The sequence below is a fragment of the Rattus norvegicus genome, chromosome 8 (genome assembly GCF_021556685.1).
Source record: "Rattus norvegicus strain SHRSP/BbbUtx chromosome 8, alternate assembly SHRSP_T2T, whole genome shotgun sequence".
NCBI classification, from domain to species: Eukaryota; Metazoa; Chordata; class Mammalia; order Rodentia; family Muridae; genus Rattus; species Rattus norvegicus.
Genome location: NC_141541.1, coordinates 117,873,468 through 117,899,129, shown reverse-complemented (window position 1 = coordinate 117,899,129; position 25,662 = coordinate 117,873,468). Strand labels below are relative to the sequence as shown.

The following is a 25,662-nucleotide window of genomic DNA, read 5'->3' as shown; positions in this document are numbered from 1 at the left end:
ACTCATGATGGGGAGTGACGGTGAGGGACGGGGGATGGGAGGGGGGCACAACCCCAAACCAAAACAAACTGGGTACAGTAGTGTAGGCACACGGTTAATCTACTCAGATCAGACAAGACGATGACTGGACTAGGGACCAGGTGATAGGTGCTTGCCTGCCCAGAACATATACCAGCCCCTCAGGTACAGTGAGCAGCAGTGCGGTGATGACAGCAGTCAGGAGGGACAGGCTGGGACATAGGTCAGTGTGAGGTCATCTGAACCCATGTAATTCTGCTTCTGCTCAGTGCACATGACTCAGTGCAAGAGAATCTTCTCTCATCTCAGAATAAATAAACTTTTACCTTTCCTCCTGTTGTAACGGCTTCTTCATCCTGCTCATCTGCAAAATGAAAACAATTTGTTTTAATAATCACTCACTGCTATTAGAATTATGCAGAAACTTTCTATGTTACAAAACTGGTACCAAACAGAGAAAATAAATAAGTCATTAATAAAACAAATGCACAATGAAGAAATGGTCATTTTTACAAATGCATGAGGTGTAAGGTGATACCACCCTTTAAACAAATGCTAAGTTCATAATTTCTAAGGTTATAATAAGTGTCACAACAGAAATCGTACCAATAACAAGAATAATAGTGTCATAATAGAGATCTTATTGATAACAAGATCTTATAAGAGATTTGAATGAAGTCTCCTGAGGATGGGTAGAGTAAAAGTATCAGCAACTAAATGAGGTAAGGTGGCCCAGGTCTGTAATCCCAGCATAACAGAAGAGTTAGGAAGATTCTAAGTTTGAGGCCAGTCTGGACTACCCAGCAACAAACAGTACCTGCCCACTGACAAGAGCAGCTCTATGGCCTAAGAGTTGATTAGGGAGAATAAGAAAAACCTATGGAAATGCACTTAGGGAAACGAGGAAATGGCTCTGCAGCAGAGTGCGCTGTGTTACTGCAGAAGGCCTAAGTTCAGGGCCTAGCACCAGATCCTGGAGCACAACTATGAATCCACCCTTTTCTAACCTCCGTGGGCACTGCATATACATGGTCTCTACAAATACATGCAGTCAAAAGTCTCATCAACAGAAAAAATTTTGTTTCTTTTTTTTAAATTTTAAGCTAAGCCAAAAGGTGGTGATATACACATTTAATGACAGCATTTGGGAGAAAAGGACAGAAAGATCTCGAGTTCCAGGCCAGGTTCATCTACGAGCGACAAACAGCAAAGAAATCATATATGAAATCGCTTAAATAAAAATGACAATAAAATGTAAAAAGGAAATTCACAAAAATATCTGATGTAGCCGGGCATGGGAGCTCACACCTTTAACACAAGAAAAGGGAAACAGAAGCTGGGCAATCTCTTCTGAGTTCAAACCGGCCAACAAAATGAAATCCAGGTGACTCAGGGACAACAGGGACATCCTGTCTCAAAAAAAAAACAAAACAAAAAAACCCACACTCAACAACAACAACATCAAAACAAATAAAATTGAAGTGATGACGGCACACACCCTTATTCCCAGCACTGGGGAGGCAGAAGAGGGATCTCTTCGTTCCCGGCCAGCCTGGTCTACAGAGCCAGTCCAGGACTAAAGAAAAAACACTGTCTCAAGGGGGAAAAAAAAAGCTGATGTCACAAAGAACACACACACCAAGTCTCTGAAATTAAACATGCCCTATAGATAGTAAAGCCAACCAACACTGACTCACAACAGTGCACCGTAACAACATGAATCACTGATGAAATGCAACAGAACCAATTAATATTAAAATACAATCTAATCTCCATGTCAATTCAGAAAAAAATTATCATTCTAACCGGAACATTTACTTCTCTAGTAAAACAGAGCAAAGCAGTTTAATACTCAAGTATATAACGACTAAAATCCAGAAGATATCTAGGCAATACAGAAATGAACATCCCTGACCTGCAATAAATAAGTAACAGGGGATTCAGGATGAATAATTATGATCTAAAGTACACACACACCCACACACACACACACACACACACACACACACACACACACACGAACTCACACACATTCAGACACACACACACCCCCACACACACTCCACACACACACAAAAGAAAGGAAAGAAAAAAGGGAGGAGAGAAAAGCTCTAAACTGACAAAGCCAATCTCTGTCTAGATGCTGCTACAATAATAGGGTAAAAATGCAATTTCAGCTTGGTGTGCAGTTCAGTGGCAGAGTACATGCCTTGAATGCACTTGGGTCCACCCATCCCCGCCCCTCCCAAGAAACCTAAGCTTTCCATTGCTGACACATGGGAGTGACTGACGCTGACAGAGACTGACATCCTTATCTTGGATCCTAATTAACGCTGTTCAAAAACTGTACTATGGTTCTCTGAGAGGGCAAACCACTCCACTTTGCTTTGTTTTTTCTTTTTTCCAAGCCCTCAAGCATAAAAGGAATATAGAAATTTATTTAACTACATAGCAGAAGGTAACTAAATAGCTAAGAACTCTGAAGACAAACACACACTTGAGGGGTGGGAGAGACGGTTCAGTGGTTAAGAGGATTCAGAGGTCTCGGGTTATACTCATATCAACTACGCTGCAGCTTACAACAGTTGGTAATTTGGGTCCCAGGGAATCTGACAGGCTCTCTTTACATCTGAGAGCTTTGCACACAAGGTGCACATACATTCAGCCATGCATTCGTACACATCAATAAAAATAATTAAACGAGAAAAATAAGACTTGACGGGTCACAATGCCCTCATTATCAGGGCTCGAACTACAACTCAGACAGAAATGAAACAGGACAGCCACATTCAAAGACATAACTCTCCACTGGAGAGCAACGGCACCTTCAGCCAAGTGCAGTGGGATGTCCTAATTCAAGTATAAAACATGTACTAAGAAAGTTAGGGTAATCATGTTAATATTTCTTTTCAGTTAATGTGTTCAGAGCCTTTAGGATCTTCTCTTCACATAGGCACCCCTAGTATGTATGCTCTGGCATAAAGATTTATGTCAGTTTCATATGGCAGCCATACCTTTAATCACAGAGCTCAGGAGGCAAAGTTAGGCAGATCTCTGAGTTTGAGGCCTGCTGTCCTACATTCTGAGTTTCAGGACAGCCACAGAGAAACCCTGATTCAAAAGAAGCAAGCAAACAAAACACCTGCTAGGGCATAGTGGTGCACACTTTAACCATAGCAACTGGCACAGTTTCAGGCCAACCTGGTATACATAGTGAGTTCCAAGCCACCCAGAAATACAGAGACCATGACTCAAGACAAACAAACAAACAAACAAACAAAACTACGAAAATAAATTACAAGTTCCCATCATTGTTTAGCAGAATTTCACAGTGAAGAACATCCATTGGTATAACCTTCCATATTGTCCATTCAACGGGAAGAAATAAAAGCCTACTTACACTAGGTTTCTTTTTCTGGCCTTTGAATAAGCAATTATCAGTTATGAATGAGAAAAATTAATATATGGAAGGCAAAAATAACAACTGAGATCTAATAATAACATCTAAGTCAACTAGAATCATTGTCAAAATATGTGTTTATCTTATTTGATTTGCTGTCATTAGAATTGCTCTTTTTAAACGTTAGACATTAAGATAGAACCATGTACCACTGTGGAGTCGGCCAAGAAATATAGCATGAAAAGATGAAATAAAAAAGGCAGGGGAGGGGGTTGGGGATTTGGCTCAGTGGTAGAGCACTTGCCTAGCATGCCCAAGGCCCTGGGTTCAGTCCCTAGCTCCAGAAAAAAAAAAAAAAAAAAAAAAAAAAAAAAAAAAAAGAAAAGAAAAGAAATGTGAGCCTTCGTACCTGGCTCATTCCCCTATTAAAAAGGCAGGGGAGGTCTAGATGGCTCAGCCATTAAGAGCACTGACTGCTCTTCCAGAGGTCCAGAGTTCAAATCCCAGCAACCACATGGTGGCTCACAACCATCTGTAATGAGATCTGATGCCCTCTTATCAGGTGTGTCTGAGAACAGCTACAGTGTACCCACATAAAATAAATAAATCTTTAAAAAAAAAAAAAAAAGGCAAGGGAAAGGGTTCCACTGCCAGCCACACTCAGGGTCAAACACCCACCCAACCCCAGTTCTGAAAAAAACAGTGGAATCCCAAAGGCCGTCTTCTGACTCAAAACCTGAACTGCCACACTTACTCCTGCAGGTACGTCATATCCACAATAATTAAGAGCATTAAACCACGCAGCACAGAAGGCAATCGGGCAGTCTTGAAGAGCAGTAAACAAAGCAAATGAAAGTAACTACATGAAGTAAAGACCAATATTTAAGGAACTGACAGTCAGGAGAGAAAGCATTTGTATCTGTTGTCTTTACCTAGATCTGCCACCGTGCCTCCTTTAACTGGTGTGTTTTCACTGTCCTTCTTTGGGTTTACTAGAAAGGGAAAAACACCAGAATCAAGTGTTAGAAGAAACCCACACTGATTTTAAGACTACAGAGAGAGAGGCTACTCAGCTAAGGGCAAAGTGGATTAGGATAACTCCAATCCCAAAGGATCGGATACCCTCTTCTGGCTTCCTAAGGCCTGTGTGGTGTACATACATGTAGACAAAATATCCATTAATATATATTAAACAACATTAAAGATGACAAGAACATGACAGAACCTGAATAAAACATGGATGCATATCACAAGCCAATGTGGCCCTATCCTCACCCTTTATGTAAAACCTCAAGACATTAGACCACCTGCCCAACTGATAATCACTCAAACAGCAGTGTCATCCTATTCCACAAATGTGGGGAATTAACTGGTAAACAATAGGGATGGGGTTGGAGAGAATGCAATAAACCGTCTCTTCTTGAAAAATTATGTTTAATAAACATTAGGTCTATCACCTTTTTCTGGTACTATTTTCTGCTTTTAAAAAAATGTTGGGGGCTGGAGGGATGGCTCAGTGGTTAAGAGCACTGATTGATCTCTTCCAGAGGTCCTGAGTTCAATTCCCAGCAACCACATGATGGCTCACAGCCATCTGTAATGAGATCTGACACCCTCTCCTGGTGTGTCTGAAGACAGCTACAGTGTATATAATAAATAAATCTAATTTTAAAAAAGTGGGGTTGAGAGTGAGCCTAAATGTCACATGCACTAGGCAAGCACTCTCCTCTCAGCGCTTACTCCATCTCGTATTTCTAGTTTTCGAAACAAGCATGGACGTCAGGCTCCCTCACGTTCAGAATATTGCTGCCTAAGACCCCCAGAACTTGGATTATATAGACTGACACCACCATAAACAGGGTAATATAAAATGTATGGACCTGTTTGACTGGTGTGTCTACTCAATAAAGAAATCACAGACATACACACAAACCACAAGATGAGCCATAAGTAAAATGAGAAAGTAAGAATTTTTAAAAACCGATACAATGAAGGGAAAATCTATTAATATTGGAAAGTTAAGAACTATATGTTATGGTGTTGTAGTAGAAGCCTTTAATCCCAGCACAGCACTCAGGAGGTAGAGACGGACACATTCAATTCTGAGTTTCAGGCTAGTCTGTGTCTACATGTGAGTTTCACGACAGCCAGGGCTACATGGAGAGATGCTATTTCAAAAAAATAAAAAAAACAGTATACTCAGAAATGACTTTACTTGTTTTTATGTGAAGTGATAGCCAATACCAGGTCTGATGAAAAGAATACCAACCGTTCTTCGGGAGAAGCACTTCCTCTATGTTGGGGACAGGGGTTGGGTCTTCCATGTCCTTGGTAAGATCTTCCTGCTCATCCTCGTCCTTCTGATTTCGACGCTTCCCATAGAGACTAGCTTGTCTAACACATATGGGACAGAAAAAGGCCAATTAGAGATACTTTTAGCAAAATGTCTCATGTTATAGCTAAACTATTATTTATACTCTGAAACACTTTAAAAAAAAGAAATAATCAAGCAAATTAGACACTTGACTCAAGCAACATCAAATGAGCTTCAAACTCTAGTGACTGGGACATAAAATAGGACAGTCACTACTGTTCACACGAGGAGTCTGAGGTAGTGTAGTGAAAGGATTCCTGCTAAGGAGACCCAGCGCTCACTCAGCCTGCACGGGGTAAAATGGAAACGCACTGTAAGACATGGACAACTCTACTTTCTTGAGGTATCGTTTGAGTTCTAAAAGCTAAACAGTCCTCATGTTCCTTATGAAAAATGCCATAGCTTTTTCTGAATAGTTACCATATGTAAAAGTAACAATATGGTTGAATGTTAAAGACAAAAGGGGCATACGAAGTGATACAAACAAACAAAAAAATCAGGGTGTGTTGGTGTGTGACTGTAACTGAAGCGCTCAGGAGGATGGGCAGAAGAACTCTGCATGGACTACTAGCTACCTCAGGAACACACACAAGTTAAGAAAAGTACCAAGGAGAAGCCAGGCAGTGCTGACAATGCCTTTAATCCCACCACTTTGTAAGAGGCAGGAGAATGTGAGTTCAAGGCAAGTCTGATTTCATATACAAATAAACTATTTTAAAAAAAGAAAAAGCAGCAAGGAAATCCATAACAGGAAGGAAGAGGGAAGACCCTGGGCATGAAGGAGTGCTCCTTCCTACTTTGCTCCACCAGCACTCTTGTGACACCCAGGACTATCTAGTCCACAGTGAGTTGAGCCCTCCCACATCAGTCATCAAGAAATCAAACAAGGCTGGCTCCACAGGGTAGGAACATTTTCTTCTTCTCAAAGAAAACTAGCTCGTTTCCGGCAGAGGCAGGTAGATGCTTTTGAGTGTGAGGCCCGTCTGTTTACATAGTGAGGTACAGGACAGACAGGACTACATAGAGACACTGACTCCAAACAGATGAACAGACAAACAAAACCAAAAACGTAACAAACGATCTGCTGGCTGGTGGTGGCTCATGTCCTTAAGGAAGAGGCAGGCAAATCTGTGAGTTCCAAGCCAGCCTGGCCTGCAGAGTGAGTCGCAGAATGTACAAAGAACAACCATCTCGGGTTGGGGATTTGGCTCAGTGGTAGAGCGCTTGCCTAGGAAGCGCAAGGCCCTGGGTTCGGTCCCCAGCTCCAAAAAAAAGAAAAAAAGAAAAAAAAAAAAAAAAAAAAAGAAAAAGAACAACCATCTCAAATCACTCCCCACATACCTGTCACAAAACAAAACAAAACAAACAAAACAGAAAAACACTACCAACAACAACCAAGCAAACAAAATAGGCTGGATGGGGGAAAGGTGAGGAGGGACAAGGAGAGAAGTCACGGAGGAGAGAAAACGGAAGCTGACGTTAAGATTCCACGCTGTACATTTACAGGTTGTTATTAATGTTCTTAAGGGATGGATGTGTACAGGGCTTTGTATGTTTAGGTGGGCAATTATATCTTATCAGTTGTCAAAGATTATTGTATTGTGTGTTCTTTTATGTGATGGTTTGAGTGTTGAAAAGTGTGTGGCGGCTGGAGACACTAGGCTGCCATGAAGTTGGGATGTGTGTTTCTGGCATGGAAGTCTGTCTTGGGAACTAGGTAGGTAGAGAGATTGCCGCCAGGCTCAGAGAGAGGCCTTCAGCAGTGTGAAATGGGATGGAGCAAAGCAGGTGAGACGCTTTGCTGACTGAGATTAAGATATCTAGCAGATGACTTGGCTTTAATCCCAGCATTCAAGAGGAAGAGGTAGGTAGATCTCTGAGTTTAAGGACAGTCAGAGCTACATAAAAAACCCTGTCTTGAAAAACAAAACAAAAAACATACAAAGAACAAACAAAATAAACAAATGTATATGTTAAAGTAGGCAAGTCTGAAATTATCAAATATCTATTTATAATAACAGAATTCTCCAACTATTACCTATACTGTGAATATAACCTTCAGGCATTGTATTAAAGTTTTGTTTTATGTTATCAGTAATCTATTCAATTACAAATCCAAATTGTTACTACAAGACTGCTGGGTATATGTCAGGCTTGTCAGAACAACAACAGTTCAACAGTTAGAGCTTCTGACTCTTCTGTCAGGTCAATCACAAATGGGAGCGGTGATCAAATCCAACAGAGACAGTAACTGTGTGTCCTGGAATTGAGCTCAGGCTGTACTAGAACACGTTTTTCTGGAGTAAGTCAGCCTCAAAGCTGAAGCAGTATCACCCCTGCCTCCTAAATGGCAAGATGACAGGCGTGTGGCGAGCGCCACACATGGCTCAGGACGCGGTTCCTGGCACGCCTTACTTCATAGCATTTCAACATTACTTACCAACAAGGGCAATAGCTGTATTCAAGGAATCCGTATCTTACCCTTTCTTCCCACTCTTCTTCCGAGACTCCGTGGCTGTAGGAGGAGGAGGAGAAGGGGAATGCTTCCTCTTGCGAGCATTGGCGGATGCTTTCCTCTCTCTCCTTTCTGGACTTCTGACTGGCTAGGAAGAAGAAAATGAAGATAAGTATTAGGCAACTTTCTCAATTCCTAAGTTTCTACAAACCCCTGTCCAAAGGTGACCTTCCACATATTACCAAGTCTCCTGCATCAGAGCAAGTGAAGTAACAAATTAAGCACCAATTACCAGCAATGAAGAAATATTCCTGACCATAGAGGTCAGCCATGCTCAACCTGTACGGCGTGATCCCTTTGGGGGTTTTAAGAAGCTCTTAATAGGGGTTCCCTTAGATCTTCAAAAACAGACAACTTTATATTACAATACATGACAAAACACGTAAAACATTAAACATTAGTACTATTGGAGTTAGGAAGGAGCAACAAATATAATTTTATGGATGGGGTCACCATAACACAAAAAGAGAAAGCATATTAAAGGGCCACAGGGTTGAGAACTTTTACCCTAGCAACACAGCAAAACTGAAATTCGTCTCAGATGGGAAAACATTTCAGTAACTACGAATATACAAAACATGCTACTGGGGGTTGGGGGGGGATTTAGCTCAGTGGTAGAGCGCTTGCCTAGGAAGCACAAGGCCCTGGGTTCAGTCCCCAGCTCCGAAAAAAAGAACCAAAAAAAAAAAAAAAAAAAAAAAAACAACATGCTACTAACATAAGAAATTACAACCTCAAATGATGCTAACACAAGTGGCATTTATAAAATATCCCAACTGCTTCAGGGAAGTGGGTGTTGGCACCTTTAAACCTGACACTGAGGTTGCAGGACAATCTCTAAGTTCAAGGCCAGTCTGGTCTACGGAGTGAGTCCAAGGACAGCCAGGGATACACAGAAAAAGACTATTCGGAAAAAAATGAAACAAACAAACTAAAAAACCCCAAATATTTTCAAATAATTAAAAATAAATAAAATATTGCGATATACAGTGTGAGAAAGATGTTTTAGTATTAAGAGCACAGGTGTAAAAACATGAAATCTTGGGGCTGGAGAGATGGCTCAGTGGTTAAGAGCCCCGACTGCTCTTCCAGAGATCCTGAGTTCGATTCCCAGCAACCACATGGTGGCTCACAACCATCTGTAATGGGATCCGATGCCCTCTTCTGGTGTGTCTGAAGACAGCTACAGTGTACTTCTACATGAAATAAATAAATCTTTAAAAAAAAATGTTTATTTAAAAAACATAAATCTCTTTATTTTCAGTTAATGGTTTAACATATACACATTCACATACATATATACGTAAATATAAATACCAAACATAAAACGAAAATATACTTGGTGAAATATACTTTGTGTGCCCAGCTCTGGGAAAGCTGAGGTTGGTACCACCAATTCCTGTTATGTTAAAGACTATCAGCAAACACTTACTTAAAATAAACAACAAAAAAACAAAACAGAAAGGAAGTTTAAAGAGCAATACAAATTTAGATGTAGTAAATGAAAATGATCTTAGAATCTTAGATCTCTTCATGGGACTGCCACAAACCTTCAACAGTTACAAAAGGCAATGTTCTTGATCCAGTTTCTTACTCTAGAGACACATGTAGCCAAAAAGTTGTGAGGTTTTGTTTGTAGAGACAGGTCCTATTTTGTAACCGTAGCCAGCCTGAAATTGCTATGCAGACCAGGCTGGCTTCAAAATCACACAGACCTATCTGCCTGCCTTGGCACTGAGAGCGGGGATTCACAGCATGCACCACCATTCCTGGCACAAACACTGCCTTTTATGGTATCATAAGTAAATAGCCAAAACTTAAACTTCATTTAATCAAGAAAATTTTAGGATAGAATAAAAAGTAATATGTTTCATTGTGGTATCTTCTTACAAATAAGGATTTGGGCCCATAGTAATAAAAACATTAAATGCTAAATCCCCTATTTTCAGAAAACATTACAGCACTTTAATTCTCAAAAAAATTTTTAAAAGATTTATTTATTTTATGTATGTGAGTACACCATAGCTGTCTTCAGACACACCAGAAGAGGGCACTGGATCCTATTATAGGTGGTTGTGAGACACCATGTGGTTGGTGGCAATTGAACTCAGGACGTCTGGAAGAATAGTCTGCTCTTAACCGCTGAGCCATCTCTCTCCAGCCCCCTCAAAGTATTTTAAGACCAGTATATTGTAGTGTTGTATTTACACTGAAGTTACTATAGTATTAACTAAAGACATTGGTTTTCCTAAGAAAAACTGGTAGATAAGTTAAGCTATCATGTGGCATTATTTAAAAACATGAAAGTTATTATTACCTTATTGACTAAATTTAAAAATGCATTTAAAAATTAAAACAAGGGCTGGAGAGATGGCTCAGTGGTTAAAAGTACTGGCTGCCCTTCCAAAGGTTCTGAGTTCAAATCCCAGCAACCACATGGTGGATCACAACCATCTGTAATAGGATCTGTTGCCCTCTTCTGGTGTGTCTGAAGACATCGACAGTGTACCCACATACATGAAATAAATGAACCTTTAAAAAAAACAAAAACAAAAAACAAGGGCTAGTATCGACATGGCAGCTCACTGTCTGTAGCTTTAGTTCCAGAGGATCTAGCATTCTCACATAGATATATATGTAGGCAAAACACCAATGCACATAAAATAAAAAAAAATTAAAAAACAAAAAACAAGAGCAGGTGAGACAAGACGGTGAGCAACACTAGCTGCTCCAACGTTTGATTCCCAGCACACGTTATTCTGACAACCACAGATACCATATATGCTCAGTGCATACATACACTCATAACACCCATACGCATTAACAATTAATATAAAAAGTTAAAACTTGGGCTGGAGAGATGGCTCAGTGGTTAAGAGCACTGACTGCTCTTCCAGAGGTCCTGAGTTCAAATCCCAGCAACCACATGGTGGCTCACAGCCATCTGTAATGAGATCTGAGGCCCTCTTCTGGTGTGTCTGAAGACAGCTACAGTGTACTCATATACATAAAATAAATAAATTAAAAAAAAAAAAAGTTAAAACTTCTATCTACCGGGGAAAGAAAATCAGCTATAGAATTAGCACATTTGGTCCACTAAGGTTTCACTCTTCTCTCTAGTAAGATGCTAATAGATGGTTAAGTCACTGAATGACTTGTACTTGCACATCTTAGGTGAGCACCCTCGGGAGTATGTTTCAGATTATCAAGAAAGAAAATATTTAGAAAAAGCAAAAGCAACCAGTGGTTAAGAAATAGCGCCACGTTAAATACCTCTTCATTCTTTGTTGAAATTCGTTGACGAAAACTCACTGGCTTTCTGTTCTCATCCACTTCATAATCCTCTTCATTCATCCATTCATTGAAAACATCAGTGTCCAAAATCCATTTCACATGAACCTAAAACCATATCAAATGGGCACAGTTATGATTCGGCATTGGACACATACCTCCTCTTAGTCACACCTCTAAAGGCAGAGGGGAGGGGGCAGAGTGCTTAGAAGCAAGGAAATGAGGCGCAAGCTAGCAATTACAACTATAAAGCTTCCTTCAACACTGAAAATAACCTGTGATATGTCAGCCAATAGAAGCCAAGATGGGCTGGTTTCAGGCACTTTCCCTGCAGAGAGAAGTATCTACCTACTCTTCATACACAGACCAGTATGATCCCAAAGTTCAACTTGGGGGACCAGTGAATGTATTAGGCCTGCTTAAAGAGCATGGGTGTTGGTGGGCTGGAGAGATGGCTCAGCGGTTAAGAGCACTGACTGCTCTTCCAGAGGTCATGAGTTCAATTCCCAGCAACCACATGGTGGCTCACAACCATCTGTAATGAGATCTGGTGCCTTCTTCTGGCCTGCAGTCACATATGCAGGCAGAATGCTGTACATAAAATAAAATAGGGGCTGGGGATTTAGCTCAGTGGTAGAGCGCTTACCTAGGAAGCGCAAGGCCCTGGGTTCGGCCCCCAGCTCCGAAAAAAAGAACCAAAAAAAAAAAAAAAAAAAATTAAAAAAAAAAATCTTTAAAAAAAAAAAAAAAAAAGAGCATGGGTGCTGCAAAAAAGCTATACCACCAAACCACTACTACATAAGAATGCCCTTCTGATCTTGTAGTCTATATTCTCTAGAATCACAAGGACACATGCAATTATGGAAGAATTACATACAGAAAGCCAGGAGATACAAAAAGCCCAGCGAGAATCTAGGTGAAGGTCCAGTGAACCTCCCTGACACTCGTCTATAATGAAATGACAACAGTCAAGTGACCTGATCTTGGAGGTGGGTAGCAAGTAGTCACAGCTACTAAAAAGTATGGCTGCTGTGCTCGAAAGTCAGTGTAACCCAGCGAAATTGCTTGATAATGTAAGACCCATATTGGTTGTTTTGTTTATTAATTATCTTGTTTTTACAGACAGAGTCGCACTAGGTAGCACTGGCTGGTCTAGAATTCTGAATGTCCCAGCTTCCTCAGAGTCAGAGCTCCCCCTGCCTCTGGGACTAACTGTTCAGTCTTTTTTTTTTTTTTTTGGTTCTTTTTTTCAGAGCTGGGGACCGAACCCAGGGCCTTGCGCTTCCTAGGTAAGCGCTCTACCACTGAGCTAAATCCCCAGCCCCTAACTGTTCAGTCTTTTAAGTAGGGAAGATGGAAGAAGATGACAGAGTGAGGGAGGAGCCACAGCAGACCTGCAGATCAGCAAAGCCTAAAACTCTGAAGGCACAAGCTCAAGTCAAAAGGCCTCTGCCCAGAGTTGGGGGAAGGTACTTAAAGTGAGAGACTAATACTGATGACAATGACAATAGCCTTGCAAAAAATGGGGATGTCAAAGGGACTGAGCACAAAATGCTATTGCTGTAGGTGCTAGAAAGACCAGAAAAATGTGCATACATTATGCACACTGTACACACTATATATACTACACATACACAATATAGGGAACATACTATACATTTAAAAATACTGTTTTTTAAGATCAAGTTTGTTTTAATTGTTGTTTTGTCAGGCAGGGTTTCTGCGTGTAACCTGGCTATTCTGGGATGTTTTCTATAGACTAGGTTAGCCTCCAACTCAGATCCACTCGCCCAAGTAAGGGGATTAAAGCTGTGTATCAAAGATCTGCGTCACCACATCCAGTCCCTCAGGTTGTAGTTTTTTAAAAAGCTCATTTTGCTCTACTAATTAAAAGCATAGAAATTAAAGAAATTAAAATTAAAGCTTTTTTTTTCGGAGCTGGGGACCGAACCCAGGGCCTTGCGCTTGCTCTATCACTGAGCTAAATCCCCAACCCCAAATTAAAACTTTCTTAAGAGAATTTTTTTCTGGGGCTGGAGAAAAGGCTCAGCAATTAGGAGCCCTGATTGTTCTTCCAGAGATCCTGTGTTCAGTTCTCACCACCAATCACAGTTCTCAAGACATCTGTGATCAGACCCGAAGCCCTCTTTGGCATGCAGGGCAAACACGAAGACAGAGCTCTCAAACATTAAAGAAAGAAAGAAATCTTAAAAAAGGGTTTTTTTTCCCTGGGAAAAGGTCAGCAATGAACATCATTAACTGTTTACAAACAAAAGTCTGGCTCACTACAACCTTTAAAGGACGTCTCTTGGGGTTGGGGATTTAGCTCAGTGGTAGAGCACTTGCCTAGGAAGCGCAAGGCCCTGGGTTCGGTCCCCAGCTCCGAAAAAAAGAACCAAAAAAAAAAAAAAAAAAAAAAAAGGACGTCTCTTACCAGGTGGTGGTGGTGCTCACCTTTAATCCCAGAACTCAGGAGGCACAGGCAGGTGGATTTCTGTGAGTTCGAGGCCAGTCTGGTCTACAGAGGGGAGTTCCAGGACACCACAGGCTACACAGAGTAACCGTGTATGAATAAAACAGAAAAAATAAAACAAAGATTTTATCTTGGATTATAATTCCAGAGTGTAATATGTTGGTAACGGTGGCGAAGGAATGGCATTCTCAAGACCTTCCTTACAGGTGAACTTCACAACCCCATTTCTCACACTCTGGCTTGGGTTTGGGTTCTTCTGAAGCACTGCACACATTGACTCCTAAGACCTTACTAAAATGTCATCAGGGTCACAGATATGTTCTTGAGTTGAGGACATTAAAGGGACATCTTCTTAGAAAACACAGTTGTATGTGATGCGGGCTTCCTCTCGGATACTCATGGGAAGGAGGCAAGGTGACCATTACTAAAGCAAGGCCAGCAGTGACTGCAGAGTCGTCTCGGAGACAGCACAAGCCAGAGTGGCGAGAGCTTTCAAAAAACAAATTAATTTATTGCAGAGAATGGCAACCAGTGTGTAAAAATAGTTCATCTGTACTATTTATTTATGTGTATTATTATGGGTATTTTGCCTAATCAAATGTCTATGCATCATGTGTGCCTAGTAACACATTTCCCAGGACAGGCCTCTCTACATGGCTGTGGTCTTGGAACTCAGGACGTAGAACATGCTGGCCTTGAATCCAGAGATCTACCATCTTCTGTCTCCTAAGAACAACCACTATGCCCAGGCAAGAATAATTTCTTTTGTACAGATCCATTACCTTCCATGGCTTTTCTGGGATTGGTGCATCTTCAATTTCAGCATCAACATCATTACTATGGACCCATGTGTCATAGCTATAAAGCAAATTAAACAAACAAACAAATTAGAACCAAGTCTACTGATTAGAAAGACTATTCAAGCACTAAGGATATGTATTACAAATATTATTAGAAAAAAATTTTAGTAAATCGATGGGCCAGAATCATGGGTAAAAGATTTGCCACACAAGCCTAACAAACTGAGTTCAATTCCTAGAACTTATGAGTAGGAGAACTGACTTTATAGAGTGTCCTTGGACCTCCACACATGTGCCATGGAATGAGTGCACCTACTCTCACACTCACATTATATATACACACAGTAACAGTGCTTTAAAAAATACACCTCTGTTTCATTACTGTCAATAAGACTAAACCAAACCAAAACCTGCCTGAATTAGTTAAAAAGAATTCTAAATAGATGTTGCCGATTGCTCAAAACAACCCCTGAAAACTCAGCCTTCTTGTCTGTGCTATCATCAGAATTTGTTTTCTCTCACACTCAGCACTCAGCCTTCAGCTACAGCTAGCTAGCTTGTAGTTTCGGCCTTAGTAACATCATAATTAACACAAGCATCACACTTTCATATTCAAGAACTTAGGAAAAATTCAGAAAAATTCTCTTGGTGATCTCATTCAGGTTTTCAAAGTTCCATTTTTTAAGTATTACATCTGTACCCTAAGGAAATCTGAAACTTGACATCCAACAGGCAGTTCTACGTCCCTAGTTCATGTGTGGTAACTGTTCCAAAGCAAGCACACTCAGGTTCCACGTGTGCCCTCAAAGTATGTTGAGCGTCAACCCCCAAATCCCTCCACTCCGCTCATTCCTCCACAATCATTTCCTACCCTGCCCACTGCTTTCCCAAGAACTGAGGTTTTCACATACCAAGAGAAGGATCTTTTCAAAAAGTTAGCACAACATTCTACAATTCAAAAATTTCTAATGACTCTGAGCAGGTTATTTTTTAAGACGATTTGACAGCAGCAAGTGTCAATGAGGGATCCTCAATTGAGAAAAATCCTCCATCAGACTGGCATATCGACAGGTTGACAACATGCTTTGTTGATTGGTAATTAATGTAGAAGGCCTAGCCTACCCTACGGTGGCTGGTAGCACCACTGGCAGGCAGGTCTGGGCCATGTGACAAAGCAGGCTGCCAGGAGCCAGCATTCCCCCTTGGTCTCCACTTCAGTTTCTACCTCCCTGTTCCCACTCTGGCTTCACCTTCAATCATGGAACCACATAAACATCTCCCCTGCCAAGCTGCTTTTGCCAAGAATATAATCTCCAAGGATAGCAATATAAAGAAACTAGGACAGACTCTATACTACTAAGATTAAAATCAAAGTCCTCACAAAAACATTGGCTTCAGGGTTTCTACTGCCATGATGAAAACAACAAGACCAAAAAGCAAGTTTGGGAAGGAAGAATTTATTTAGCTTAGACTTCTAGGTCAGAGCTTATCATTAGAGGAAGTCAGGGTAGGAACTCAAGAAGGGCTGGAACCTGGAGGCAGGAGCTGACCCAGAGGGTGCTGCTTCCTGGCTTGCTTTTCATGGCCCGCTCAGCCTGCTAACTGACAGAACACAGGACTGCAGGTCCAGGATGGCATCACCCACAACAGCCTGCACTCTTTCACACTGACTGATCACTAATGGAAAACATTGCCTGGATCTCAGGGAGACACTTCCTCAACAAAGGCTGTCCCTCTGCTGACTCCAGCTTGTGTCAAGTTGATAGATAAAGGGTCTCACAATCTGGACTTCCTCTAGGCCCCCGTATTGTCTTCTCACTCCTCTCTAAGGTAACAGGATTCAGTGGCATCTTTGACATATGCCACTAAATCAGAATGCACTTCGTGTCTGATGCTCCCTATAGCCTGGAATGTTCACCAATGTCACAATATCCACACAAATCATCTCTGCTCCCATTTCCCTACTCAATATCCTCTAATCAGCAAGCAACAACCCAGCACTACAAGCATTAAAACAATTCCAAAAATTATAAATATAAGTGTCCTGTACATGAACAGATAGTTAAAGTTACTATACTGTTCAATAAAATCACAACACCAGTAAGTTTGATCTTACATGACATAAACCAGAAAACCAAAGAGACACTAGGTCAAGTATTTGTATGATAACGATTATTGTGGATTAAACTCAAAAGTATCAGGAACCAGCAGCTCTCTACATGTGTAGTGCTTTTGTGTATATGCATGCACATAGACATTCACACATCTCATAAATTTGCTTACCAGTTAAATGTAAGATTGGGGGGTGGAGTGGGGACTTTTGGTCAATCAATGTACCAAGCAAAGATTACCATGATGAGGGGGAAAGTAGTTTTATATTCTTTCAAAGTATTATATAAATTTATCAGGGGGCAGGCCATAGTTATTAACAAAAATGAAAAAGAAATGAAGTCCAGAAAGAAGGACCTGCACCATTTCCTGCACTAACAAGCTAGATGCTCTGTGACTCTGCTAGGCAGGAATTCTAGGAAAACAACTTATGGAAGTTTTTTTTCTTTTTCTTTTGGCTCATGGCTTTAAGAGTCCAGTACACAATCACATGGTTGGAATGACAGAGGTCAAAGCAGCTGGAATGTGTAGTAGAGGCTTGTTCACAAGGACACAGACAGGATTAAATCTCAGATCTAAGTCCCTAAGAACTGTCAATCTTACACAGTTTGCCATAAATTTGAGGCTCAATCTAGGTGTGTCAAAGCATACACTCTTTTCTCTGATAGCTACACTGGAATTTAAAGGCTTTTTTAGAAAAGAGGTGGCATTTGCTTGACATGGCTCAGTGGTTAAGAGTATTCTCTGCGTTTCCAGAGGTTCTGAGTTCAATTCTCAGCAACCACATGGTAGCTTACAACCATTTTGTAATGGTATATGATTCCCTCTCCTGGTGTGCATGAAAACAGTGTACTCATATACATAAAATAAGTAAACCCTTTAAGAAAAGGTGGAAGTGGCAGCATAAGCTGGAGAAATGGCTCAGTGGTTAAAAATACTGTTTGCCCAGGGGAACCAAATTCAAATTCTACCATCCATATGGTACCTCACAAATGGTACCTCACAACTGTCTATAACTCCAAGATCTGATCCCCTCACACAGAGAAACATGTAGGCAAACCGTCAATGCACACAAAATAAAAATAAATTTAAAAGAAAGTGATAGCCCATGCCTTTAATCCCAGCACTCAGGAGACTAATCTCTGAGTTTGAGGCCAGTCTGGTTGACAGAGTGAGTTCCAGGATAGCCAGGGCTAAAAAAGAGAAACCCTGTCTCAAAACAAACAAACAAGGTGGAGTGAGGTACATCAACTTGTAAGTACTTAATGAAAAGAAGTAACTCAAATGTTAAAGTTATCAATTATAGTTCATAATAGGTACAATGCCAATCTTACTTCATTAATTCAAACTGTATTAAAAGACAGCACATGTACAAGCACAGTGGCATCCCAGCACTTGAAGACTAAAGCAGAAAAAACTGAGTTCAAGGTTGGTCTGGCCTATATATGGATATACATTCTTATATTTTTTTAAAGATTTTTATTTATTATAAATATGGGTACACTGTAGCTGTCTTCAGACACACCATAACAAGGCATCAGACCCCATTACAGATGGTTGTGAGCCACCATCTGGTTGCTTGGATTTGAACTCAGGACCTCTGGAAGAGCAGTCGGTGCTCTCAACCACTGAGCCATCTCTCCAGCCCTACATTCTTATTTTTTAAAGTCTTATTTATTTCATGTATGTGAGTACACTGTCGTTCTCTTCATACACACCAGAAGAGGACATCGGATCCCATTACAGATGGTTGTGAGCCACCACGTGGTTGTGGGATTTGAACTCAGGACCTCTGGAAGGGCAGTCAGTGCTCTTAACCGCTGAGCCACTTCTCCAGCCCCTAAACACACATTCTTAAAATTTAATAGAACTAATGACACATTGTCTTCAATTACAAATGTAAAAATGCCAGATGCAATGATACATGACTGTTGTTCTAGGCACTTGGGAGACAGAAGGGAAATACCCTGTCTGTCAAGACCAGGCAGTAACAAAGACAAAAGGTGAAACAGGGAAAGTAGGAAAGAGGAGACACCAAGGGCACAGGGGTTCACAGTCCCAGAAGTTCTAGAGCTCAGGCATAAGGACCACTAATTCAAAGCTTATATGCATAAAGAGATTCTACCTCAAACAAAAACCAAAAAGTCAGTGGATGAAGAGGTAAACAGAAATGTAATTTCTGACAAGAAAAACATAAGGATTAGATATAAAATAATTTTATTCATAATACTTAACATGCATAGTTTTTGAAAAGATCAAAACTCATTTGTCATAAACATTAGGAAGAAAATCATCTTTAAAAAAAAAATACTAGGGGTTGGGGATTTAGCTCAGTGGTAGAGCGCTTGTCTAGCAAGCACAAGGCCCTGGGTTCGGTCTCCAGCTCCGAAAAAAAGAAAAAAAAAAAAAAAAAAAAAGAATAAAAGGATCAAAAAAAAAAAAAAAAAAAAAACTAATGGCATAAGAGCAGGAGAGCCTGCCATGGCGTAAATGTGCTCATTCCCTCACCGTCTGAGATAAGGAGAGAGCTGGGCCTGTCCCTTTCTGGTGACAGCAAGCCCAACACTCCACTAGACAGCACAAAAGAGTTGGCCCTGATGGTGTGAAGCCAACGGAGTAGGAGCAAGAGTGCTAGCCAGCTCTGACAGTGAGAGAACCAGTTGGGCAGTGCTGGAGAGCTCGCCCTCATGGTGTGGTGACTATTCAGCCACCACCCAGGTTGGGATGCAGGGCTTTGAGTTGACCCACCCCACCTTATCTACACAATATATGAACTACTGCAGAATGTGAGGGGAGCAGTCCAGCAGATCCAAAGCTACAGATCTCTACGACACCTGACAGGGGTCCCTGTGAGGATCTATACTGAGCTATAACAGAAGCCAGTGGCTTTGAACCAGACCAATGACTCATTACAATGAATATTTGAAAGTGAAAATGTGTGAACAGAAGAGAATACTATGAGACACGCTATAGCTTCCACAAGAGGATTTCTGCTGCTTCTTTTGGAGGATGTTGCAATGGAGGGGGGCTGATACAAAGGGATGGGGAGATGAGTGGGCTTGGGACACATGATATGAAATTCACAAAGAACCAATACAAATTTTAAAAATTTTACTAATTTTATGTGAATTTACTAACTTTATATGAATATTTTGTCTGCGTGTCTGTACACCATGTGAATGACTGATGCCCATGGAGGTAAGGAAAGGAAGTTGGATCTCCTAAAATTGAAGTTACAGAGTAGCATGTGCCTGATGAGAACCAAACTTGGATTCTCTTCAAAATCAGTAAGAACTGACTGATGAACCAACTCTCCAGCCCCCACCATTCCTTCCTTAAAGACATACATCTTAATTAATGGCTTAATAACATGTTAAGAGACCACTTTGGCCAACAAATCTCTCACTTTGAGATAAGTAAAATCATTTTATGCTTTAAATATGAAGTCTTCCCTACAAGGTCCACAGGCTAAAGAATGTAACTGGGCCATGATGGAGTTAACTTTACCAATGGATCAATTCACTGAATTCATACTAGCATGAAATATTGGGACAGGGAGACTAGAAGAAAGAAACTGATGTGTAGCAGTTTACATCCACAAGGACAACTTGGCCTTGCAACCTCTTGTATGTCTGTTTCCTGGCTGCTACCTCTACTGCAGCACATGTCTTCCCCAACAGTGCTCGGGCACACAAGCAGACAGTAATAGGGCAAGTGCCAGGAAACGGTAACTCTAGTCATAAAATTCCCGTGGCTTTTTGGTTTTTTTTTTTGTTTTTTGTTTTTTTGGAGCTGGGGACCGAACCCAGGGCCTTGCGCTTCCTAGGCAAGCGCTCTACCACTGAGCTAAATCCCCAACCCCTGTTTTGTTTTTTAAGAGAGGGTTTCTCTGTGAAGCTCTGTAGGCCAAGCGGGCTTCAAACTCTGCTGGTTTAAAGGTGTGGCCACCATTCCTGGCTGACATAATATTTATGCCAGAGCATATATATTGGAGTTGCCTATGTCAAGACAAGAGCCTAAAGGCTCTGACCACAAAGTAACAGAAAAGAAATAGTAACATGGGCTGGAGAGATGGCTCAGTGGTTAAGAGCACTGACTGCTCTTCCAGAGGTCCTGAGTTCAAATCCCAGCAACCACGTGGTGGCTCACAACCATCTGTAATGGGATCTGATGCTCTCTTCTGGTGTGTCTGAAGACAGCTACAGTGTACTCACATAAAATAAATAAATCTTAAAAGAAAAAATAGTAACATTAATTATGTTAATTTTCCCAGTACATACTGTATACATGCAAATGCCATTAGACTACACACTGCATTTCCTAAGTATATGATTGCATGTATGTATTTAATAGTTACACTTTATATTTATAACGATAAAGTTGCTTTACCCCTTAGCATGTGTAAAGACCTGGATTCAATCCCTCACCCATTCCTCAGAGAGGGAGAGGGGAAAGGAAAGAGGAAGGGAGGAAGGGAAGGAATGTAAAAAGGAAATAGGCATGGCAGTACAATGTTAATCCCAACACTGGGAAGACAGTAGTAGAGAGCTTGGTTGAGTCTGATGTTAGCCTAGCCTACATGGTAAGCTGGTGAGCTAGGACTACATAGTGAGAACCTGTGTAAAGAGGTTTATAAATAATATAAACGTTAAAGAAAAAAGGAATAAAGAGAGGCTGGAGAGATGGCTCAGTGGTTAAGAGCACTGACTGCTCTTCCAGAGGTCCTGAGTTCAATTCCCAGCAACCACATGGTGGCTCACAATCATCTGTAATGGGATCTGATGCCCTCTTCTGGTGTGTCAGAAGACAGCAACAGTGTACTCATAAATTAAATGAAAAAGGAATAAAGAGATAGATGGAAATGAGGAATGCAGCTGGGTGGTGATAATACTCCACTCCACCTTGCTCTCTCCTCTCTGTGGACAATGTACTGCAACTCTCCGAGCGCACATTACTTTTTCTTCTCAGCATCTTGTTCTGCAGCTTTTTGCTTGGATGCCAGAGTCAGGCATTGGCATGGGCCAAACAAAGACTAGCAAAAGCCTTAAAGTTCTTCTCTTCTTCTGTGATGACTCTGGCCTTTTCCTTTTTGTACACATTCCGGACAGACATCACAGGTCCTGTTAGCTGGGTAGCCAATTTAAGTTCTTCAGCAGAACTGTCTCCCTTCTTCGGAGGAGAAGGCTTCCTGGGGAAAAATATGACTTGGAGTGGTAGCCCTCCTTTAGGCGCTGCACGTTGGGCTGGGGATTTAGCTCAGTGGTAGAGCACTTGCCTAGCAAGCGCAAGGCCCTGGGTTCGGTCCCCAGCTCCGGAAAAAAAAAAAAATAGGTGCTGCACGTTGGCCTGCAGTGATTCAGTAGATTTGTTTTGCCTCCTTGGGTCCACAAAGATGTGGATAGTCCGAGCCATGTTCTTGTGGGATACCAGCCATCCTGAGTTCCTTCAGGCTGAAGCCCCCAGTCCCGACATTGGTGTGGTATCTAACTGTAGGGCACCTCACAATGGGTCTGATGGGACCGGATGCTAAGTGCTTTCGCCTGCCTGGCCTTGAGTCTACGGATCTTTCGAGCCAGCTGGTTGAAACAAGTGTCCACTTGATGCTGTTGTCCTTGTTGAAGTGGGGCTTCAGGATCATGCCATTCCGGATGGGCTCCATGGCTGTCTCCTGTACAGGAGAATGGCCAAGTGGAAAGAGTACTTGTCTTTAATCCCAGCACTTGGGAGGGAGAAACAGAGGCAGGCAGATCTCTGTGAGTTTGAGACCAGCCTGGTCTACAGAGCAAGTTCAAAGACAGCCATGCCTACACAGAAAAACCCTCTCTCGAAAAGCAAAGGGATGGAAATGATAATAGATTTCATCCTCACGGCCTGTAGGCACATGCCATTATCAAGACCAACATGAACAATCACAGGAGAGTTAGGATTACCTGTCAGGGTAGAAGCCCCAGTGCACCAGCACCTGCTTGTCTCTCCTCATCACTGGCCTCAGCCACTCCTCTGAAAGAAAAACAAGCATCAAAATATAACCTCAATTTAGTTAGGATTAAAAAAACAAATAAACAAACCATATTTGGGCTGCAGAGAAAGCTCAGGGGTTAAGAGCACTGAGTGCTCTTCCAGAGATCATGAGTTCAATTCCCAGCAACCACATGGTGGCTCATAACTATGTGTGATGGGATCCTATGTCCACTTCTGGTGTGTGTGCGAAAACAGCTACAGTGTACTCATATAATAAATCTTAACAAAATGTAGTATGTATGTGCCCCCAAGTGTCATATATGTATACAACATGTGTGCAGGAACCCAGAGGTCAGACATTGTGTCAGATGGCAGGGAACTATAGTTATAGACAGCTGAGAATGTACTTGTAGTTACTGGAACCCAAACCCTGGTCCTCTGCAAGTTAAGTGCTCCAAATTTTAAGTTTTCAAACTGAAAACCACTTGTCAGATTAAAGGGACATTTCTGGAGCTGGAGCGATGGCTAGTCACTAGTGCTAGCCACCAAAGTTCAGACCCCAGTACTTAGTTAAAAAGCTGGGAGGCGGGGTTGGGGATTTAGCTCAGTGGTAGAGCACTTGCCTCGGAATCACAAGGCCCTGGGTTCGGTCCCCAGCTCCGGGGGAAAAAAAAAAAAAAAAAAAAAGCTGGGAGGCAGGAAGTCTGGGTCAGCAGTCTGGCGCACAAGTTGAATTTGCAAATAGCCCAGGTTTAATTCCCAGCTCATATAAACTGGCTCAGAACCATTCATAATCCAAAGTTTCAAGGAAGACAACAGGCACAAACAAGATGTCGTACATGCATGCAGGCAAAACATTCATACGCAAAAAGTAAAATAAATCTAACCTAGAAAGCAGTAACATAAAGGTGAGTGTGGAGGTGCATACGTGTTTGCAGTACTGGGTGAGTGGAGAAAGGCAGACCTCTGAAGCTCAGCCTTTAATCCCAATACTTGAGAGGCTGAGACAGACAGATTTCTGAGATGAAGGCCAGCATGGTTCACAGAGCTAGTACTAGGACCGCTAAAGATACACAAAGAAACGCTGCCTCAAGAAACAAGCAAACAAACCAACAAATCAACATACATAAAGGAGAGTCTATAAAAAAAGCAATCAAGACTCAGTATCTCTCTCTGACTGCCATGAGCACGCATGTGCACCAGCAACTTCTTCTTTATGCAGTCCTACTACAAAACCAAAAGCAATGGGCAAACTAACCACAGACAACATGTGGAGCTCTCCTCCTACCAGATGGGTCCCAGAAATTTAACTCAGGTTGCCAGCCTTTAAACACTGAACCACCAATGAACCTCTGGGCTCTCTTAAACTACTAAAAATTGCCATAGGAACCCTGAAATTATCCCCAAAGATTATGCCAGTCTGATCAAAAGCACGAGTTCCAGGACAGTCAAGCCCATCCAATCCATACTCTTGCCAAAGCAACTGACTTCAATTTAAATCACAGGACCCTATACACACAAAACCAAGTCACACAAGCTGCATGTCCTCTGGCCCCTACACAGCTCACTGTGGCAGGGTTCCTACATGTATACACATGTTCCTACACCAAATAAATTTAAAACCTGAGAGAAAAAAATAAGTGGGGTTGTAGCATAGAGAGAGAAGAGCCGGAAGTGTAGCTCAGTGGGTAATGACTGGGTCCTAGTCCTATGCTAACAGCACATATTCTCAACATTCAGGAGCTGAGGGTGTGAAGGTCCCAAGTTTAAGGTAGTCTTGGCTGTGTTCAAGCCAGCCTGGGTGATTTAAATAGATATCCAACCAGAGTTTACTGAACTCTGTTATAGTCACTAATCATTGGCCTCATATATCCCGGTATTTTGAGCCGTCCACAGCAAACATCAACAGTTAGTATAAAATTGGTGCTATATTAAAAAAAAAAAATCTAACGGGTAGGAACACTGAAGAGCACGGGTTACGTCTCACCGTCTGAAAGAACCAAGTGCTCCACCTCAGACCAGTGAGCATTACTCATCCCCTCCGGTACAGTGTGTGCTTAGGCGCTTACAACCAACAGGCAACTTACCGTCCTCTTGAGAGGAAGGGTATGGGTAAATATGGTGGGAAGCTTTTGACTTCTCATCAGTAAACGTCCCCTGCAAAGCAAATAAATAGTAACATGAAAATAAGGCACGTGACTAGCAAAGCATCAGATGTGGATCCAATTCTCTTAAGAAATATAAAAGCATGTCTATAAAAGTCATTTTGGTCAAGAAAAGGGATAGTGGTTAACAACAGAAAACAGTGTTTCTAGATATACAAGTAAAGATGTAATATTTATCAAGTGTTTCAAATGTCTGAGTTTTTCAAGACTTGGGAATATTTGCATATACTTTATGAACCATCATTAATCCAAAACCAAGAAATTCTCTAAGAATTAAACTTCTTGAGGAATATGTTAGCATTCAGAATGTTGTCCCTTTATCTCCAATAAGCAAGCCTCAAGTTCTTGAGAGTACTCCACTGTCCTTTTAAGTAAGCAGCATGGAGTACATCAACAGTGACTGTAAAGTGTATTCACCTCCACTCTAAGGGCTTGAGACAACAGAGGGCTAGAGGATTGAAGGCCACCCTCAAATACACTTTAAAGCTGGCCTAAGCTACGTGAGCCCGTCTCACAAGAACAAACAATTAATACGAAAATAAGTCCCCCAAGTTTC

The 25,662-nt window shown here is 41.5% G+C and overlaps 1 protein-coding gene across 3 annotated transcripts in view; it reads right to left on the bottom strand.

The window, feature by feature from the left end:
• Positions 1–25,662, bottom strand: part of Smarcc1 (SWI/SNF related BAF chromatin remodeling complex subunit C1) — a 103,482-nt gene that overhangs the window by 57,625 nt on the left and 20,195 nt on the right. For all 3 annotated transcript variants that reach the window (NM_001413573.2, XM_087561458.1, XM_087561457.1), the window contains 8 exon segments: positions 345–382; positions 4,351–4,410; positions 5,688–5,812; positions 8,274–8,395; positions 11,581–11,706; positions 14,854–14,929; positions 22,911–22,980; positions 25,029–25,098. In NM_001413573.2, coding sequence (NP_001400502.1) covers positions 345–382; positions 4,351–4,410; positions 5,688–5,812; positions 8,274–8,395; positions 11,581–11,706; positions 14,854–14,929; positions 22,911–22,980; positions 25,029–25,098 — 687 coding nt within the window.